The following is a 16,639-nucleotide window of genomic DNA, read 5'->3' on the forward strand; positions in this document are numbered from 1 at the left end:
ACACTGTTCTTAAATCAACAGCTGTTCCACTTCTATGGGGTGTGGGAGACTATTTTGCAAGCCCTCATTTTTGTACCCTACATTGCAAACAAACAAAAGAAATACCTTCTCCTGCCAACAGAGTAATGTCTTGGACTACACTCTCTGCCACGCCCATGCACATTGCGTTAGAGTGGCACCTTGTGGCACACCAGTCACACCCTGTACAGTCCTCTCTCTCCTTGGGGAATTTACAGGTGCCACATAATTGTGGTTCACCAACACTCAATGTTTACATTTACACTCGGTCCTGGATTACGATGGGCCTGGCGATCAGCAGAGGCAGAGCTAGCAAGGGGCCAGATGGAGCTTCCAGCACGACCCTAATGCGTATTAGCCACCTTACCTTGAGTCATAATCATGGGAGATGGCAGCACAGCCCAACAAGGTCACAGGGCTGACAGCAGGTAGGATTGCTTGAGGATGGCCACTGTCAAGCAATGTGCTGGCAGTTTCAAGACTTTGGTATTCAGTATTCACCAGCTGAACTCTCAAACCTCTGACTCCTATTGATGCTTTTGAAAATGAGGACATCGTGCAAAAAACAGAGTTGTAATATTAAGTTTAGGTTAGGTTAGATTAGATTTGGGGTTAGGTTAACTTCGATGAAGTTTGTTTTGGTTGAGTCAGTCAGGAAGGGGAACCAAAATAGACCAAATTTTGCATTTGCTGAGAAGGTCTAAGGGGACAAATGGCAATATTTGGCAAACAAAGGACCTCTTGTCAATATTTACCACAAGATGGCAAGAGATGCAACATTCCAGCAGTGAGAAAGAGGCTAAAGACAGTCAGTCAGAGGAGAGGAGCTGATAAGATGAAAAGCTTTTGATTCCACCCTGTGTGAGTGGAACCACCCCATACATGTTAAGGATACTCCCATACAGGGACGGATAGGACAGATAAGACCCTTGTACAGAGTTAGTAGTCAGGAGTGTAAGAAAAACTGGCAAAGACGCCTCAGAATGCCTAACTCCATAGAAGCTGTTTTAGCAAGAGATGAGATGTGAAGCGTCCAGTTTAGATTACACAGATGCGGTACATAGTGGAGTTAATAGGTACCAAAAACTCCCGGGCTAGGGGGGGTGTGGGCGTAGCTACACTACGTCACAACTGACTGTCGCTTTGCGTGTGCTGTGTTGCGTACCTATTCAAGGCATGCTATGTACCACCGGACTTTTTTACAGTTGCCACACATGGGACTTTCCACGCTCAGTACTTCTGCGCACAGTACCTACACCTACGTATAAGCAAAGGACAGACCAACCATGGATGAACTAAGCTGTCGTTTATCTCTCCCAGAAGATAAACTTTCCTAATATCTTGTAACCTAACCTAACCTAACTCCCCATTAGGTAATTGTACTATGAATATCTGCCCTGTTATTTTCTTGTACCAGGACAGTCACCAACACAACACACCATCAAACTAATGGTACAATGAAAGAGAAGGTCGCACAAGGTACCTATCATGACCTTGCCTATTCTTGCTACCACTGCCTCGAAATTTCAGCTGTTTTTATCCTAGATTTGTTCAAACTATTCCCTTCTTTATTACCATTTGACACCAAAACATTACACAGGTGACCAAAGTAGAAGATTCAATGAAAAATGCAAGCTGAGATCATTCTTTTTTAACTCTCTCTCTCTCTCTCTCTCTCTCTCTCTCTCTCTCTCTCTCTCTCTCTCTCTCTCTCTCTCTCTCTCTCTCTCTCTCTCTCTCTCTCTCTCTCTCTCTCTCTCTCTCTTCAGTGATGAAGTTTGTGGTGGAGCATGTGAGCAGATTGGGGATGGCTAGGCAGGCTGGGTGGTCTCTGCAGCCAGCCTGATAGTATGCACACCACTCCACTCTCCCTTATTCCCACCAAGGGAGGCAGTGCACCACATCTCATGCAGGTAAGGTTGTGTGTGTGTGTGTGTGTGTATTTACCTAATTTACCTAATTGTAACATACGGGAAAGGAGCTATGCTCGTACTGTCCTGTCTCCATATCTACTAATGTCCAGCTTTTTCTTAAAATCATGAATATTCCTTGCGTTGACCACTTCCACGTGTCAACTATTCCATGCTTCCACCCTTCTATGAGGGAAGCTATATTTTTTTCACATCTCTCCTATAAGTGGCCATTTTTAGTTTTTTCCCATGCCCTCTCGACACTCTTTCATTCCACATACACAGATCTTCCCTATCCATTTTTTCCATGCCAATCATCACTCTGTATATTGCTATCAGGTCTCCCCTTTCTCTTCTGTTTTCCAGGGTCGGAAGTTGCATTCTGTTCAGTCTGTCTTCATAAGTCAAATCTCTTAAGTTACGCACCATTTTTGTTGCAGCCCTCTGTACTTTCTCTAGTTTCCTTATGTGTTTCTTTAAGTTCGGAGCCCACTGTATTGTTGCATATTCAAGCCTTGGTCTTATCATTGCAGTAATTATTTTCTTCATCATTTCTTCATCTAAATATACGAACGCCACTCTTATGTTCCTCAGTAAGTTCAATACTTCTCCAATTATTTTGTTTATGTGTCTCTCTGGCGATAGGTCATTGGTAATTGTCACCCCAAGGTCTTTTTCTTCATGACTGGTTTTTATGTCTTCATTTCCTATCTTGTACATACTCCTGATTCTTCTTTCACTCTTGCCAAACTCTAATTTCTTGCATTTTGTCGTGTTGAACTCCATTTGCCATGTACAGCTCCATTTCCATATTCTGTCCAAGTCTTCCTGGAGTAGTTCGCAATCTTTGTCACATCTCACTTTTCTTAACAATTTTGCATCGTCTGCAAATAGGCTCACATAACTGGACACCCCATCCACCATGTCATTTATGTAGACTGCAAACATTACTGGTGCCAACACTGATCCCTGTGGGACTCCACTCTCCACCAAGCCCCATTCTGATGGTCTGTCCTTAATTATTGTTCTCATTTCTCTTCCTACCAAAAAAGTCTTCCATCCATTTTAGTAAACTGCCATGCACTCCTCCTACCATTTCAAGTTTCCAGATCAGTCTCCGGTGTGGTACCTTATCAAAGGCCTTTTTTTAAATTTAGATATATTCCATCAGCCCAACCATCTCTTTCCTGTATTACATCTATCACCCTCGAATAGTAACATATCAGGTTTGTCGTGCATGAACGCCCTTTTCTAAAACCAAATTGACACTCACAAAGTATGTCATTTTTCTCCAAGAAGTCTGTCCATCTATTCTTCACCACCCTCTCACACATCTTAGCTACCACACTTGTAAGTGACACTGGTCTATAGTTCAATGGGTCTCTCTTGTTACCTGATTTATAAATTGGGACAATGTTAGCTCTTTTCCAGTCTTGGGGCACTACACCTTCCCTTAATGAGGCATCAATTACTTCACAAACTTTTTCTGCCAGTTGCTCCCTGCATTCTCTTAAAATCCATCCTGATACCCCATCAGGTCCCACAGCTTTTCTCACTTCTAGACTCCCCATCATATTCTTGATCTCCTCCACAGTTACTTGAAACTCCTTCATAATCCCTTTCTGTTCCATTACCAGTGGCTTGTCAAAAGCAGTCTCCTTTGTGAATACCTTCCGAAAGCATCCATTCATAGCCTCTGCCATTTCCCTGGGATCCTCACTGCAAACTCCATTTACTTCTAAACTTTCAATACTTTCTCTATTTTTGATGTTGTTGTTCACATGTCTGTAAAAAAGCCTTGGTTGGTCTTTACATTTATCAATTATATCCTTTTCTTGTTTCTTTCTTTCTTCTCTTCTAATCAACACATATTCATTTCTTGCTCTTTTGTAACTTTCCCACTGCTTAATCCGTCTTTTCCTTCTCCACCTCTTCCATGCATCCTCTTTTCTTGTTCTAGCCTTTTCACATCTATCGTTAAACCAGTCCTGCTTTCCAACTTCTCTATGTTGTCTTATTGGTACAAATTTTTTTCTCACCTTCTTTGTATATTTTTATAAATTCCTTCCACTTTTCATTTGCTCCCCTTAGCACTTTTGAATTTCATCCAACTTGTCTCTTGAAAGAATTTCCTTAGGTTTCCAAAATCTGTCTTGGCATAATTCCATCTTCCCACTTTATATTCTTCATTTCTTCTAGATTTCTCTTCATCTATCACCTTGAACTCCAAAACTGCATGATCACTCTTTGCTAAAGGGCACTCCACCCTCATCTCCTCAATGACCATTGGCTCTGTACTAAAGACCAAGTCCAGTCTTGACGATGCTCCCTCTCCTCCAAACCTAGTATCTTCTTTGACCCACTGAGTTAACACATTTTCCATTGCCAGTGTCAATAGTGTATTTCCCCATGTTGTCTCTGATCCCTCCATTGACCAGTCCTCCCAACACACCTCTTTACAATTAAAATCTCCCATCATTATAGTTCGTTCACAGCCACCCAACATTTCTTCCAGACATGTTCCTGTATCTCTTATCATTTCTTCATATTCCTGTACTGACCATGCATTTGTCTTAGGTGGTACGTACACCACTATGTAGTGCCTCTTTTTCCTTCATTAGTTTCTGCTCTGATCTTTAGCACTTCTGCCTTTCCCATACCTTCTTTCACTTGATCCACCTTTATATCTTTTTAACCAGCAACATCACTCCTCCTCCCATCTTACCTACTCTATTTCTTTTCCAAACATTATATTTCCTTCTCCAACCATCATCAGGTCTTCTCCTCTCTCAGTTTTGTTTCAGTAAGACCCACAATATCTGGGTTCTTATCCCTCAAGTAATCGTTGAGTTCTAAAATCCCGATATCACTCCATTTATGTTGGAATACATTACATTCCGCTCATACGTAAGTTTCTTTAGTCCTTTCTTACTGTACTTTTCTGGGTTATGAACCACTTCCTCAGTCTCATATCCAAGATTCTCCAGAAAAACTCTTTCTTCTCCTCTTCTGTCCTCTCTTCATTTTTTTTCAAAGCCTCCTTTCTCAACTCATTTAACATTTCTCTTTCCTTTTCACCGAGATCTCTTCTCAACCAAATCTTCCTTGTTGTTTCCTGCTGGGCTAACCTCCATGACTTCTCCACCAATTCATCTACATCCTTTTGTGACTTAAATTTGATTCTTACTGGCCTCATACCTTCTCCTGTGAACTTTCCAATTCTATGGAAGTCCTCTATTTCTTGTACTAGGTCTTTTCCCCTCCTCCTGCACCACATTAATGATATTATTTATCACCTTTTTTATGTTTTTCTCTCTCCATTTTACTCGGTGTCTTATCCTCCTCCACACCAAATATCACCACACATCTCTTTTTGTCTACAGTTTCCCTCACCAATGTCTCATTTGACTTAATAACCTTCACAACTTTCTCAGCAATCTTCTCTTCTATGATCTGTTGATCTATAATTTCAGCAAGGCCCAAAGTTTTCTCCCCAGACTCTTTGATTTCCTTTTCCAGACTTGCAACTTTGTAATTTACCTCCTTTCTTTCCACTTCCTGACTTTTTTTCCATTCAGCCTGCTTCTCCATCACTTTTCCTAAAGATTCTCCACATTTGTCGTGTGTGTGTGTGTGTGTTTGTGTGTGTGTGCAATGAAACAGTTTATGAAACTTTGTAATGAAGAAAAGATGAAGTGATTGAATAGTAAGATGTACAGATTCTCAGTTTTTCTGTGAACTTTGTGTCTGTCAAAGATGAATGTGATCAATCTGTGTGTTATTGATTTCTTTGTGGAGGCATCTCTGTCACAGGAGGAAGAAGAGATGAGTGGCTGACTTGTATTTATTTGTTAGGAGTTGGTGAGTGCAGTTTGTGTGTGTTTGTGAGTGGTGGTGTTTATCAGTAAGGAGGGCTGAGTGGCTGAGTTGCACATCTTCCCTGTGTGTTAATGAGTGCAATGACGGTTTGTTTCCCCCACAGGACGTACTGCACCGGTGGCGAGGCGTCGAGGAAGCACCTCTTTGTGTTCCTGCCCACCACTTTACTGAACACATGAAGGTGCTCCAGAGTTTCAAGAAGGGTGGCACACACACTTTGCTGCACTACAAGTAAGGCAAACAAGTTGTCAAGTAGTAGTTATTTTGACATTGTCGCCAGTGTTTCTCGCCCCCATCTGCTTACTCGGTACAAGGGCCTGATCTGTCTTTGTATGAAGTAATCTTTGCATGTTTGGGGGGAGTTCCACTCACACAGTATTGTTAGATTGGGTGGAATCAAAAGCTTTTCATGTAATCAACTCCTCTCCTCTGACTGACTGACTGTCTGCAGCCTCTTTCTCACTGCCAAAATATTGCATCTTTTTTATCTTATCACCATTTTCATGCTAACTGCTCTACTGATCTTGCTAAGTGCATACGTCACCTCCTCCTGCAGCCTTGCTGCACAAGGCTTTCTTCTTCCTCTCATCCCTGTTCTGTCCAACTCTCTAATACAAGAGTTAACCAGTACTCTCAACCATTCAGACCTTTCTCTGGTAAACTCTGGAATTCCCTACATGCTTCTGTATTTCCATCTTTGTACAACTTGATGTTTTTTAATAGGGAGATTTCAAGACATGCTAATTCTGTACCAATCTTTTAGTGAACTTGAAATTCAAGTGGGCTTCTTCTTTAACTTTTGTTGCCTTGGCTAGTTGCCCTCTTGCATGGAAAAAAAAAAAAAAAAAAAAATAGTGTGGCTTTGCTTTGCTGGGTTTTTGATCTACCTTCCTGTATCAGAAATGTGATTACAAATGAGCAGTTTTCACAATTTCTGATTGATAAGATGACTTGAAGGTAATTGATCACTAAACATGATCTTTTGTTGACTCCTTTCTTTTGTTGCAGGCTTTTGGAGGTCCAGCGGCACACTGCACACTTCTTTCCTAAACGTGTGTGCAGAGTGCAAGACAGAGTGGCAAGGATGGAGGATGCATCAACATTCACAGCATCATTGGTTCATGCTTTTTATTTTTTTTGTGTGTGTGTGTGTGGAAAGAAGTGCACACAGTTTTAACCGAAGGATTATATGTGTGTGTGTGTGTGTGTGTGTGTGTGGGCAGCTTTATGGGCAAGTGTGCCAGTCATTCCTTGAATTCAATGTTTTTCATTTAGGGAAAAATTGTTGTATATAATTAGGTTTATAGACATTTTTGAGTGGGAATGTTTAGACTGATTAAATAGTAAGTTTCTCTACTTTGTAGAGCTTTGCTGTTACTGTTCTGTGTAAGGTTTCAAGGGCCGTATTCTACAAACCATCATAGCTAGTGATGTGATTGTAGACAAAATGGTGCATTTTAGACACAAGTCCCTCAATGACAGGCTCTCACCTTGTGACTCGTCATAAGTTCAGTCTGTTGCAGCGCTGCCAACCACTGTCTTAAAACTCTTCTCAGCATGGTGAGAGCTTGTTTTATGTACCATGGCATGATCCCCGACAGTTTTTGATATTAATTAATGATAAATATCTGTAATGATGGCTAAATAATGTCCTTTGATGGAGTAATTTATCATTATAGATAACTGCCAAGAGGGTGCGATCAGTTTTCCAAAAACTCAAACAAACCTTGCTCTGAGTGGCTTGCATGTGTCATGTGTCATGTGTCAGGCTGTTGGGCATAATCTTATGTTTGTCATGTTTCCTTTGTTTGGATACACAGTCTTACTATGATGTCAAAATAATTAGAATTGTAGAAATTATGTCAAGGATCTATTTCTTTGTATACTTATATAAAGTTGACAAGTGATGAGCCCAAAGACCAGCAGTGGAGTGACGGTCAGGCATTCAGTGAGACCTGAGGCTGACTGTGTAGAATACGGCCCCAGAAGGACGGTCTGTGTTTTGTGTATTTATGGTGACAATGTAGCGTTGCAAGGGACAACATGCTGTTTGAGACCAAAGCCATTGTGTAAGAAATCATTGTACAGAGTTGATAGTTCCTCCTAGACTTTGCAATGAAATTGCTGTCAAAATACTATTATGTTATTGTATTCATTTTTTTAATGTTATATTAGACAAATGTATGGATGACCTGTTCATACAGAGACTGCTGCCATGTATGTGCAGGCCTCATGGTCCATCTTGCAACTTTCCTAATTTTTTTCTCTAATACTTTGTAAGGTGAAAATATTCCCAGACTAAAAAATATAAAATTGTCCCAAGTTAGAAATTGCAGAAATTATTCTAAGTTGAAATATAAAAATTGTTGTATGTTGCAAGTTGTAAAATTTCTGTTGAAAATTGTTAAAATTTTCCTAGCTGTTCAAATTCTAGTGTTGCTTTGTAAAAATATCCTAGCTGTTCAAATTCTAGTGTTGCTTTGTAAAAATGTTCTAAGTCGAAAGTTTTGGTAGAGTTTTCATCTGATTTGTGTAAAATTTTCTAGTTGAAATTTGTAGTTTCCTAGCTGTACAAAATTTTCTAAGTCGAAAGTTTTGGTAGAGTTTTCATCAGATTTGTGTAAAAATTTTCTAGTTGAAATTTGTAGTTTTCTAGCTGTACAAATTCTGGTGTTACACTGTAAAATTTTTCTAAGTTGAAAGTTTTGGTGGAGTTTTCAGAGTTGTGTAAAAATGTGTTGATTGAATAAAAGTGAAGGAAGGGAGACTCTTCAATGTATTTTTAACCCAAATATACATCTGCTGTTTCTCCGGAGACTCTTCGGAGTATTTATGACTTAGCACAGTTTTTGAGGCTGTTTTGCAGGGATTTTTTGCCATTTTTGCTGCTTTTAGCAATTTTTCAGCATTTTGGGGCAGTTTTTGCAGGGAATTGCCATTTTTTGCTGCTTTTTAGCAATTTTTCAGCATTTTGGGGCAGTTTTGCAGGGAATTTTCCCACTTTGCTGCTTTTCAGGAGCAGTTTTGTAAGGACTGGTTTTTCAGTTATATTCTTTTAACTGGTTTTTCAGTATTCTTTTAACTATTTCCTACTGCTTTTGAGCTTTTTTAGGCATTTCACTGAGAATTGGCCCAATTGAGTGAGTATCTCAGGGTTCTTTGATATGTTGAATGGTTGGTTAACTTGATAGAAAGGATTACTCACTTTGTGACAAGCTGTATGTAGTATTATTATATTGTGGGGCTTAACAAGGGGAGGCTTGAGTTTAGATTTTAACTGAGGTGAGTGAGGTAAGGTTAAGCTCCAGAGCAAGTCTGGTTATGTTTATTTCATAAACGGTTCCTATAAAAAAAAAAAAAATAATGGAATTAAAGCAATATCAATTTTCTTATTATGATTTATTATTAGTACTAACACAACAGTCATGTGGGTCCATCACAGAACATAAGGAATAACAACATTACACATGTGGGCACATTCACATTAGATGGAAGGAATAATAAATAACATTACAAGAGTGATTGGCAACATGTATTGGTTAGGTTAGATGAAGCAAGGCAGTCTGTCCTGTCCTCCTCCCTCCCACCCTGGATGAGGCAGCAACATGTATTGGTTAGGTTAGGTTAGATGAAGCAAGGCTGTCCTGTCCTGTCCTCCCTCCCTGGATGACGCCGAGTGTTGCCAGGTCAGAGCTGGTGAGAGGCAGGGTCCAATTCCTCCATGAAAGGCGCAGACAGTTTGTGTCTTCCAGTGCAAGAAGAGCCAGTTTCCTGCCGCAGGTTGAGGGTGTTAGGACACGCTGGTTTGGTTCTCCCTCCAGTAGTGGCAGGACCTGTAAAAAATAATTTTACCTTTACACTTTAATCATGAACAACCTTGTCCTCAAATGTAGGACAGGTGTGGTGTGGTGTGGTGTGGTGTGACCGCCCTGTAAATGTTTAGTGGATTCCATTTTACTCACCGCAAGTTATCTCCAATCCTCTTTATTAAAGTATTCCTTAAAAAAAAGTAATTCCTTAAAAAAAACTAATTCCTTAAAAAAAACTAATTCCTTAAAAAAATTCTTCCTTAAAAAACTAATTCCTTAAAAAACTAATTCCTTAAAACAACTAATTCCTTAAAACAACTAATTCCTTAAAACAACTAATTCCTTAAAACAACTAATTCCTTAAAACAACTAATTCCTTAAAAAACTAATTCCTTAAAACAACTAATTCCTTAAAACAACTAATTCCTTAAAAAATATATATATTCCTCATTCTCTTCTGATAACGAACGTTCGAGTTTTGCTTGTAACACCGTTATATTACCTTTTAACACCAAGACAGAACCAGGGTTAAAAAAGAGACCCTGGACAGAACAGTTCCTGATAGCCTGTACGCCTCATGGAGGCGGTGAAACGGCCCGGCCCATACCTGTGCCGAACCACACGCCTCCTCGGTCTGCGTCATCTTCTGAAGAGAGTGAAACACATGCGCCTCCACGAAGTTGGTAATGCGCAGTTGCGCAGTTGTAGGGACGCCTGTGCCAGATTTGTGGCGGGTCGTGCTCCACCTCCTGACTGACGCCCGAGACTTGCTTGCTCCATGTTTAGGGATGGCCGGCATGACCCGACCTTGTCCCTCGTCGTATACACCGCCCCTTGTTGTACACTCCTGCAACAAGAAAGTCACCAATCAATAAAGAAACATCTGCTGTCATTAATTCCTCTTTAATGACTAATCCAAGACCTCTGATATAGGGACAAATTGCACAGTATGATCAGAGTGACTTGCCTCAAATTCAATGCAACTGCGTATATTACTGATGGAACTAACTAGCGTATGGTGCTGCACCTAGCTAGTGCACCACAACACCCCGAAAATTATTACTCGACTGTTTTTTGCGCATGGCTTCCTCGAGACATGGCATGTATTTCAAGGGTTACGCAAGGGTAAAAAGGTTGAGAAACCATATTCTCTATATGTATTTCCATTTTTCATATTAGTTTTCATTCTCTCTCTCTCTCTCTCTCTCTCTCTCTCTCTCTCTCTCTCTCTCTCTGAAGCCACTCTGACCAATAGCGTGGCTTCACATATGCGACGTCAAATCACCAGGGTAGAGGAGCTGCGAAGTGTAAGCAGGGAATCGAGGCGATCGCACGAGACTTTATCGGGGACACTGCCAATATAAATGGTTACTACACAGCCATTTCGAAGCTTTTACACAACAAAAGCCTTACTCATTCATAAACTATTAAAGAAACTGGGGTGCCGTGACGTTAAAGCACGATCACTTGTTTGATGCTTTACATATAAAATGGCACACTGGTTCACAACACATACGAAACTGGGGTCGAAACGTCACGTTACCCAACAACTCTCACACAACTCCTTATCCCACTACCCTAACAATCCTACACGTAGCTCATGCCGAAGTTCGTGACCGCTTAGCCTACATCTGCGCCACCGCTCAGTGAGGGAAGCCGAGATACACTAAGGGAGACCCAAGAGCCACTAAAAGCACCCTTCAGCCTTGCTATCAATGCACACCAAAGCCACGAGTTATGAGCATGTGCTGCGTTCAACAAACAGGTTACAAGTTCCCATTAATAGAACACTACGCGTTATTTTACTACGGAATGGCAACTTACAATGCATATTAAGTGTTACCAAATAACCAAATTGATATTCAGAAATACACTATAAACAAGAAATACTCTATAAACAAACCGTTCCACGAAGTGCCAAGCAACACTTCCTATCATCTGAAATACATCTCGTTCATGAGAAACGGGCAAAGGTCCTTCACTACACACGGTCACACGCCAACACCACCACTGTACAGTGTACAACATACCTTCCCGACATACAACAGGAACACCACCAAACCAACACCTTACAACGAGGCAGAGGCCAGACACACTTCTCGGCGCACACACGACTCACCTCCACGATGCCAACACAAGAAATCGTCCCGATGTCCCTCACTGCTATCCGCTTCACCTCCTCCTCCTACTGCCCCCCCCTCCTCCTCCCTCCCTTGTTTGCAGTAAAGACACTTAATAACTAACTAGCCACTCTCGGTGACTGACACACCTTGCGGGCTAGCTTGAAAAAATTGAAATTATTGCATTAGGCGCTGCAACTGATTAGGTCATATGGCACCGCTAGGGTTGACAGGAGAACGCTGTATCTCCTACAGGGCAACTAGGTTTGGCGAGGATTCAAACACGAGCCGCCTTAGCCAACTACGACACCCAGCCAGTCAAGGAGGTGGGAGAGACTTGCTGGATGAGGCGTTGGACCAGTTCACTGTGAAAGAAATCAGTCACCAATGGGAATTATAGTGAGTAACATTGCAGGTTTACTTCACATATATTGATAAAGGCGCTAACATCACTTGACTGTGTTTGTTGTTGTGGGCGACACGGAGTATTACTAAGAACAGCACGGATTATGGCAAGATTAGCAATATCCTTTACATGAAGACGTAGGGAGAGAGAGAGAGAGAGAGAGAGAGAGAGAGAGAGAGAGAGAGAGAGAGTTGGTTATTGGAGGAGCGAAGACAATAGTTAAGTATGCCCCTCAATAACTCAAGGCTAAATTATGAAAATCTAATTGTCCTAATGGTTATTCTCTATATGTTATATAGTGTGAGGGTTAAGACAGTAGAAGAATTTAGAGATGGAAAGATGGAATAAGGGAAAAAATAGAGATTATACCCATGGGTAGATGAATGCTACCTACATCTTCCACCGCCCAAATGTATAGGTATGGCATGACAAGGACCCAAACTCAGGCTGCCGCCCTACCTAATGAGCGTCATTACACAACTCGCCCTAACCCACCACACACATTCACCCACCCTCCAACGACTCTATTAAATATTTAGTTATATATTTATTTTTTTTCCTTTTTTCTATGTTAAGGCCTATAGCGCCTTTAAGTATACTTGAAGAGTATGTATGGGAAGCGCTGTTCAGCTTTCACCCATTAGTGGTGCAGGCAATTTTATTTATAGAGATACCCATATCACCACCCAAGCGCATCTTTGGTGTGAGGCAATTACACCTCCACCTACAACCTGGATATCATGATGATGACGTAGGTAATTTTAAACCGCTCGACAAATGGCATAGTAATAAAGCGGTTATGTGTTGGGATTCGAACCTACGCGTGGATATCTGCCCGTGTGTGTGTGTGTGTGTGTGTGTGTGTGTGTGTGTGTGTGTGTGTGTATAATTGCACAATACATACAAAATGCACTCATACATGCATTGTTGTTGTTGTTGTTATCATTGTTGAAAGGCGTCGCTTCCACTTCAGATAGTAACTCTAACTTGGCCATTGCCGCTTGAGATCTAGTGAAACACTGCTGGGCGCCAACAAACGCTTTCTGTGTGACTGTCACTCACTGCTTGTGCACTGGACGAGTGGAAGACACGAGCTTGTCACCAGTCACCAGTCACCAGTGCTTCCCAAACGTGGAAGGTGCTCCCTTAATGAAATGATCGTGAGGTGAATAGTGAATACAGCGAGGACGTGAAATTGTCTGGTCAAAAACACAGTTGTTTAAAAGTACATCATGAAATTGTGTGAGGAATAATTAGATGTGTGTCTGTGTTCATTAACACTGGTGGCAGGACCCAGGTGGCAGGTGGCAGACGGCAGGTGGCATCCCGGCCTCGCTGAAACAAACTGTTCAAACTATCACTTCCTCATTTCAGTATTATGAACATTGGTAATATTATTTACGCGTCATTCGTGTAGGCCTACATGCTTCATAATTAGTACAGGAAAATGTTGATACGTTGGATTGGCTGGTTAAAGGATTATGTGTCTTGACATTTCAGTAATGTGACAACTGGAAATATTATGTACAGTAGCTACGTGCCATGTCCTCACAATGATGATGATAATAATGATAATGATAATAATAATAATGTGCATAATGCTATAATGTTAACGATAATAATAATAACTATAAAATAATAATAATAATAATAATAATAATAATAATAATAATAATAATAATAGTAATGATAATAATAATAATAATAAAAATAATAATAATAATAATAATAATAATAATAATAATAATAATGATAATAATAATAATAATAATAATAATAATAATAATAATAATAATAATAATAATAATAATAATAATAATAATAATAATAATAATAATAATAATAATAATAATAATAATAATGATAATAATAATAATATCAATAATAACAATAGCAGTAGTGATAATCATGTTAATAATGATAATGTCATAATGATAAACGATAATAATAACAATAACAATAACTATGATAATAATAATAACAATAATAATAATGATAATGATAATAATGATAATAACAATGCTTATATAGAACGATGCTCACCGGGACTAGTTAATTAGTTATTAAGTATCTTTATTGCTAACAAGCGAGGGGGGAGGAGGGGAAGGAGGAGGTGAAGCGGAAAGCAACGAGGCACAAGAGAACGATTTCCCCTGTAGACGCTGTGCAGATAAGACGTGTGTGCGCCAAGAAGTGTGTAAGTCCAGTGTCCTGTCACCAGTTTGGTCATAGTTTGTGTGTTGGTCTGGTGTTGCTTGTGGCGTTGTTGTTATAAGCCGGGAAGGTATGTTAGACACGGTATAGAGGTGGTGACGTTGGTGCGTGTGTGTGTGTGTGTGTGTGTGTGTGTGTGTGTGCGTGCGTGCGTGCGCGTGTAGTGAAGGACCTATACCTGTTTCTCATGAACAGGAGTATTTTAAAGTTCCGTGCTGTTTGAGGATAGGAAGTGTTGCCTGACATTTCGTGGAACTATTTGTTTATAGTGTATTTAAGATCAGTTTGCGGTTTCGTAACGGTTAATCAGTATTGGAAGTTAATTCAGTATTTAAGTAACGCGTTGTTGTATTAAAGGAAAGCGCCTCGTAACATCTTAGTTGAACTCGCAACTCCTTGGTGAAGCCGTGTCACGACAGGGGTGTTTATTGTTAGCTTGGCTGCAGGGTGGTTCGAGTGGCTCATACCGTGTCATTAGTGTATCTCGACCTCTCCTCACCGAGCGGTGGCGCAGATATAGGCAAAGCTCCACGAACCTTTATAGTTGTCGGATTATTTCGTTGGTTTCCAATATTTTCCTCTTGTCTCATGGTGTAAGATTTGGTTTGTACATAAATGTCCGTAGTTTACCATATAGTACGGTGTGTGGTATTTGATCCAAACGGTAGATAATGCTACCTGAAGCGTTTTAGACTTTACACTTTGATTCGTTATCAGTTTCGAACGCGTGACTTGTGTATCGCCGCCACGTAACAGCTTCATTCCTACTCGAGGTGGAGTGAGCCTGAATATCAGTGAGATTTGCAGTCTGCGATTACTAAGCTACCTTTACATTCAGAGCTTACCCAGGCCGTAATCCGTCCTTTCACCAGGTATGTTACATTAGTGTTATTGTAAGATTGTGATAGTAAGAATATGGCAAAAAACCGACTCGCATATGGATTTTCACCAGAGGAAAGTGTAGGGAGGAAACGCCTAGTGCCGAACAGGTGGTTTGAGGTGAATTTGATCCTCGGGTAAATAGAGGTGGTTGGGAGTCCGTGCACCAGGTTGGGTAACACCAGGTAGGGTTTTGGGTTAGTGGGATATCCATGAGTGTCACGATCTGGTGCAGTAAGTGCAGGAACAATAAAGTATTAAGTTTCGGCGTGTTGTGGTGCAAATGTTTAGTCCTTTTAGTAATATACGCAGTTGCATTTAATTTAGTCTCGGGTCATTCGATTATTATACTGTTCCATTTATCCGTGTGTCAGAAAGCTTTAGATTTGTCATGAAGAATGACCTTAACACAGCAGGTGAAGGATATTTCTTTAAGGCTGATTTATAACTGATAACTTTGTTGCAGCAGTGTATACAACAACGAAGTCATACCGGCCGCCCCCTAAACATGGGACAAACAAGTCTCGGGGCTTCGTGCAAGAGATGGAACACGTCTCGGCGCATGTCTGGCACCGACGTCCCTACATCTGCGCACTTCCAACTTGGTAGAATCACATCGGTTCCACCCGAGGAACTCCTTAGCCACACCGGTTGTCTAGAGATCTGTACGCGCCCAAGCGTCTGAGAAGCCTCGGTATCCTCATCCGTGTCCATGTGATAGCAGTCCATCTCCAGGTCGTCCGTCCTCTTCAGAAGAGGACGCACGCCGCGGAGGCGTGTGGTCCGGCACAGGCCGTTTTAACTCCTTCATTGGAGGCGTAAGTTACCATGAATAGGTGTTAAAGGTAATGTAACGAGGGTGATGGAAGCAAAACTTGTAAGGTTTGTAATCGTCACAGAATAAGGAATGCGGGGATTTAAAGAAAGTGAGGTTGAGATAATTATTACAAATTAGTGTTCCATGTGTGTTCGGTGGTGGATAAATGGCAGGCACTAAACATTTAACAGGGCACATCCACACCACACCACCCCACACTTGTCCTACAGTTGAGGACAAGGTTGTTCATGATTAGTGTAAAAGCATAATTACATTTTACAGGTCCTGCCACTACTTAAGGGAGAACCAAACCATCGGCATCGTGTCGTAACCTGCGGCAGGAAACTGGCTCCTCTATCACTGGAGGACTCAGATTCTCGCTGCATCTTCCACGGAGGAACTGGACCCTGCCTGGCACCAGCTCTAACCTGACAACGTGGTGCTGGAGGGAAGAACGACTACCTCGCATTATCCAAACCAGCGTGTCGTAACAACCTGCGGCAGGAAACTGGCTCCTCTATCACTGGAGGACTCAGGTTCTCGCTGCATCTTCCACGGAGGAACTGGACCCTGCCTGGCACCAGCTC

General features: G+C 41.1%; 2 protein-coding genes and 1 long non-coding RNA gene across 4 annotated transcripts; 2 read left to right on the top strand and 1 right to left on the bottom strand.

Annotated features, from left to right (window-relative positions):
* Window positions 1–1,764: 1,764 nt before the first annotated feature.
* LOC123509070 lies at window positions 1,765–8,299 on the top strand. Its single transcript, XM_045263189.1, has 3 exons — window positions 1,765–1,931; window positions 5,911–6,038; window positions 6,816–8,299. Exons 1-3 carry the CDS (start codon window positions 1,869–1,871, stop codon window positions 6,982–6,984), a joined length of 360 nt encoding a protein of 119 aa, XP_045119124.1. The 5' UTR covers window positions 1,765–1,868; the 3' UTR covers window positions 6,985–8,299.
* Window positions 8,300–9,191: 892 nt separating this feature from the next.
* On the bottom strand, window positions 9,192–11,783 carry LOC123509071. Of its 2 annotated transcripts, none has more exons than XM_045263190.1 (3): window positions 11,647–11,775; window positions 10,224–10,463; window positions 9,192–9,640 (listed from the first exon to the last, which is right to left on the bottom strand). In XM_045263190.1, the coding sequence occupies exons 2-3, from the start codon at window positions 10,413–10,415 to the stop codon at window positions 9,422–9,424; spliced, it is 411 nt and encodes a 136-aa protein (XP_045119125.1). In that variant the 5' UTR covers window positions 10,416–10,463; window positions 11,647–11,775; the 3' UTR covers window positions 9,192–9,421. The 2 variants fall into 2 exon arrangements, with proteins under 2 accessions (XP_045119125.1, XP_045119127.1); XM_045263192.1 differs by having other exon boundaries at window positions 9,623–9,736; window positions 11,647–11,783.
* A 2,432-nt stretch (window positions 11,784–14,215) lies between these two features.
* Window positions 14,216–16,523, top strand: LOC123509072. Its single transcript, XR_006676114.1, has 3 exons — window positions 14,216–14,339; window positions 15,705–16,053; window positions 16,335–16,523. It is a non-coding gene; the product is annotated as an uncharacterized LOC123509072 (long non-coding RNA).
* The last annotated feature ends 116 nt before the right edge of the window (window positions 16,524–16,639 follow it).

The sequence above is a fragment of the Portunus trituberculatus genome, chromosome 26 (assembly GCF_017591435.1).
Source record: "Portunus trituberculatus isolate SZX2019 chromosome 26, ASM1759143v1, whole genome shotgun sequence".
NCBI lineage: Eukaryota > Metazoa > Arthropoda > Malacostraca > Decapoda > Portunidae > Portunus > Portunus trituberculatus.

Bases quoted from the DNA above. Each gene is read 5' to 3' on its own strand.
- LOC123509070 (XM_045263189.1), top strand. From the start codon at position 1,869: ATGCACACCACTCCACTCTCCCTTATTCCCACCAAGGGAGGCAGTGCA. The intron at 1,932-5,910 runs GTAAGGTTGTGT...TTTCCCCCACAG, and splicing joins GTGCACCACATCTCATGCAG to GACGTACTGCACCGGTGGCG. The intron at 6,039-6,815 runs GTAAGGCAAACA...CTTTTGTTGCAG, and splicing joins CACACTTTGCTGCACTACAA to GCTTTTGGAGGTCCAGCGGC.
- LOC123509071 (XM_045263190.1), bottom strand. From the start codon at position 10,415: ATGCCGGCCATCCCTAAACATGGAGCAAGCAAGTCTCGGGCGTCAGTC. The intron at 9,641-10,223 runs GTATGGGCCGGG...TATTTTTTACAG, and splicing joins AGGCGTGTGGTTCGGCACAG to GTCCTGCCACTACTGGAGGG.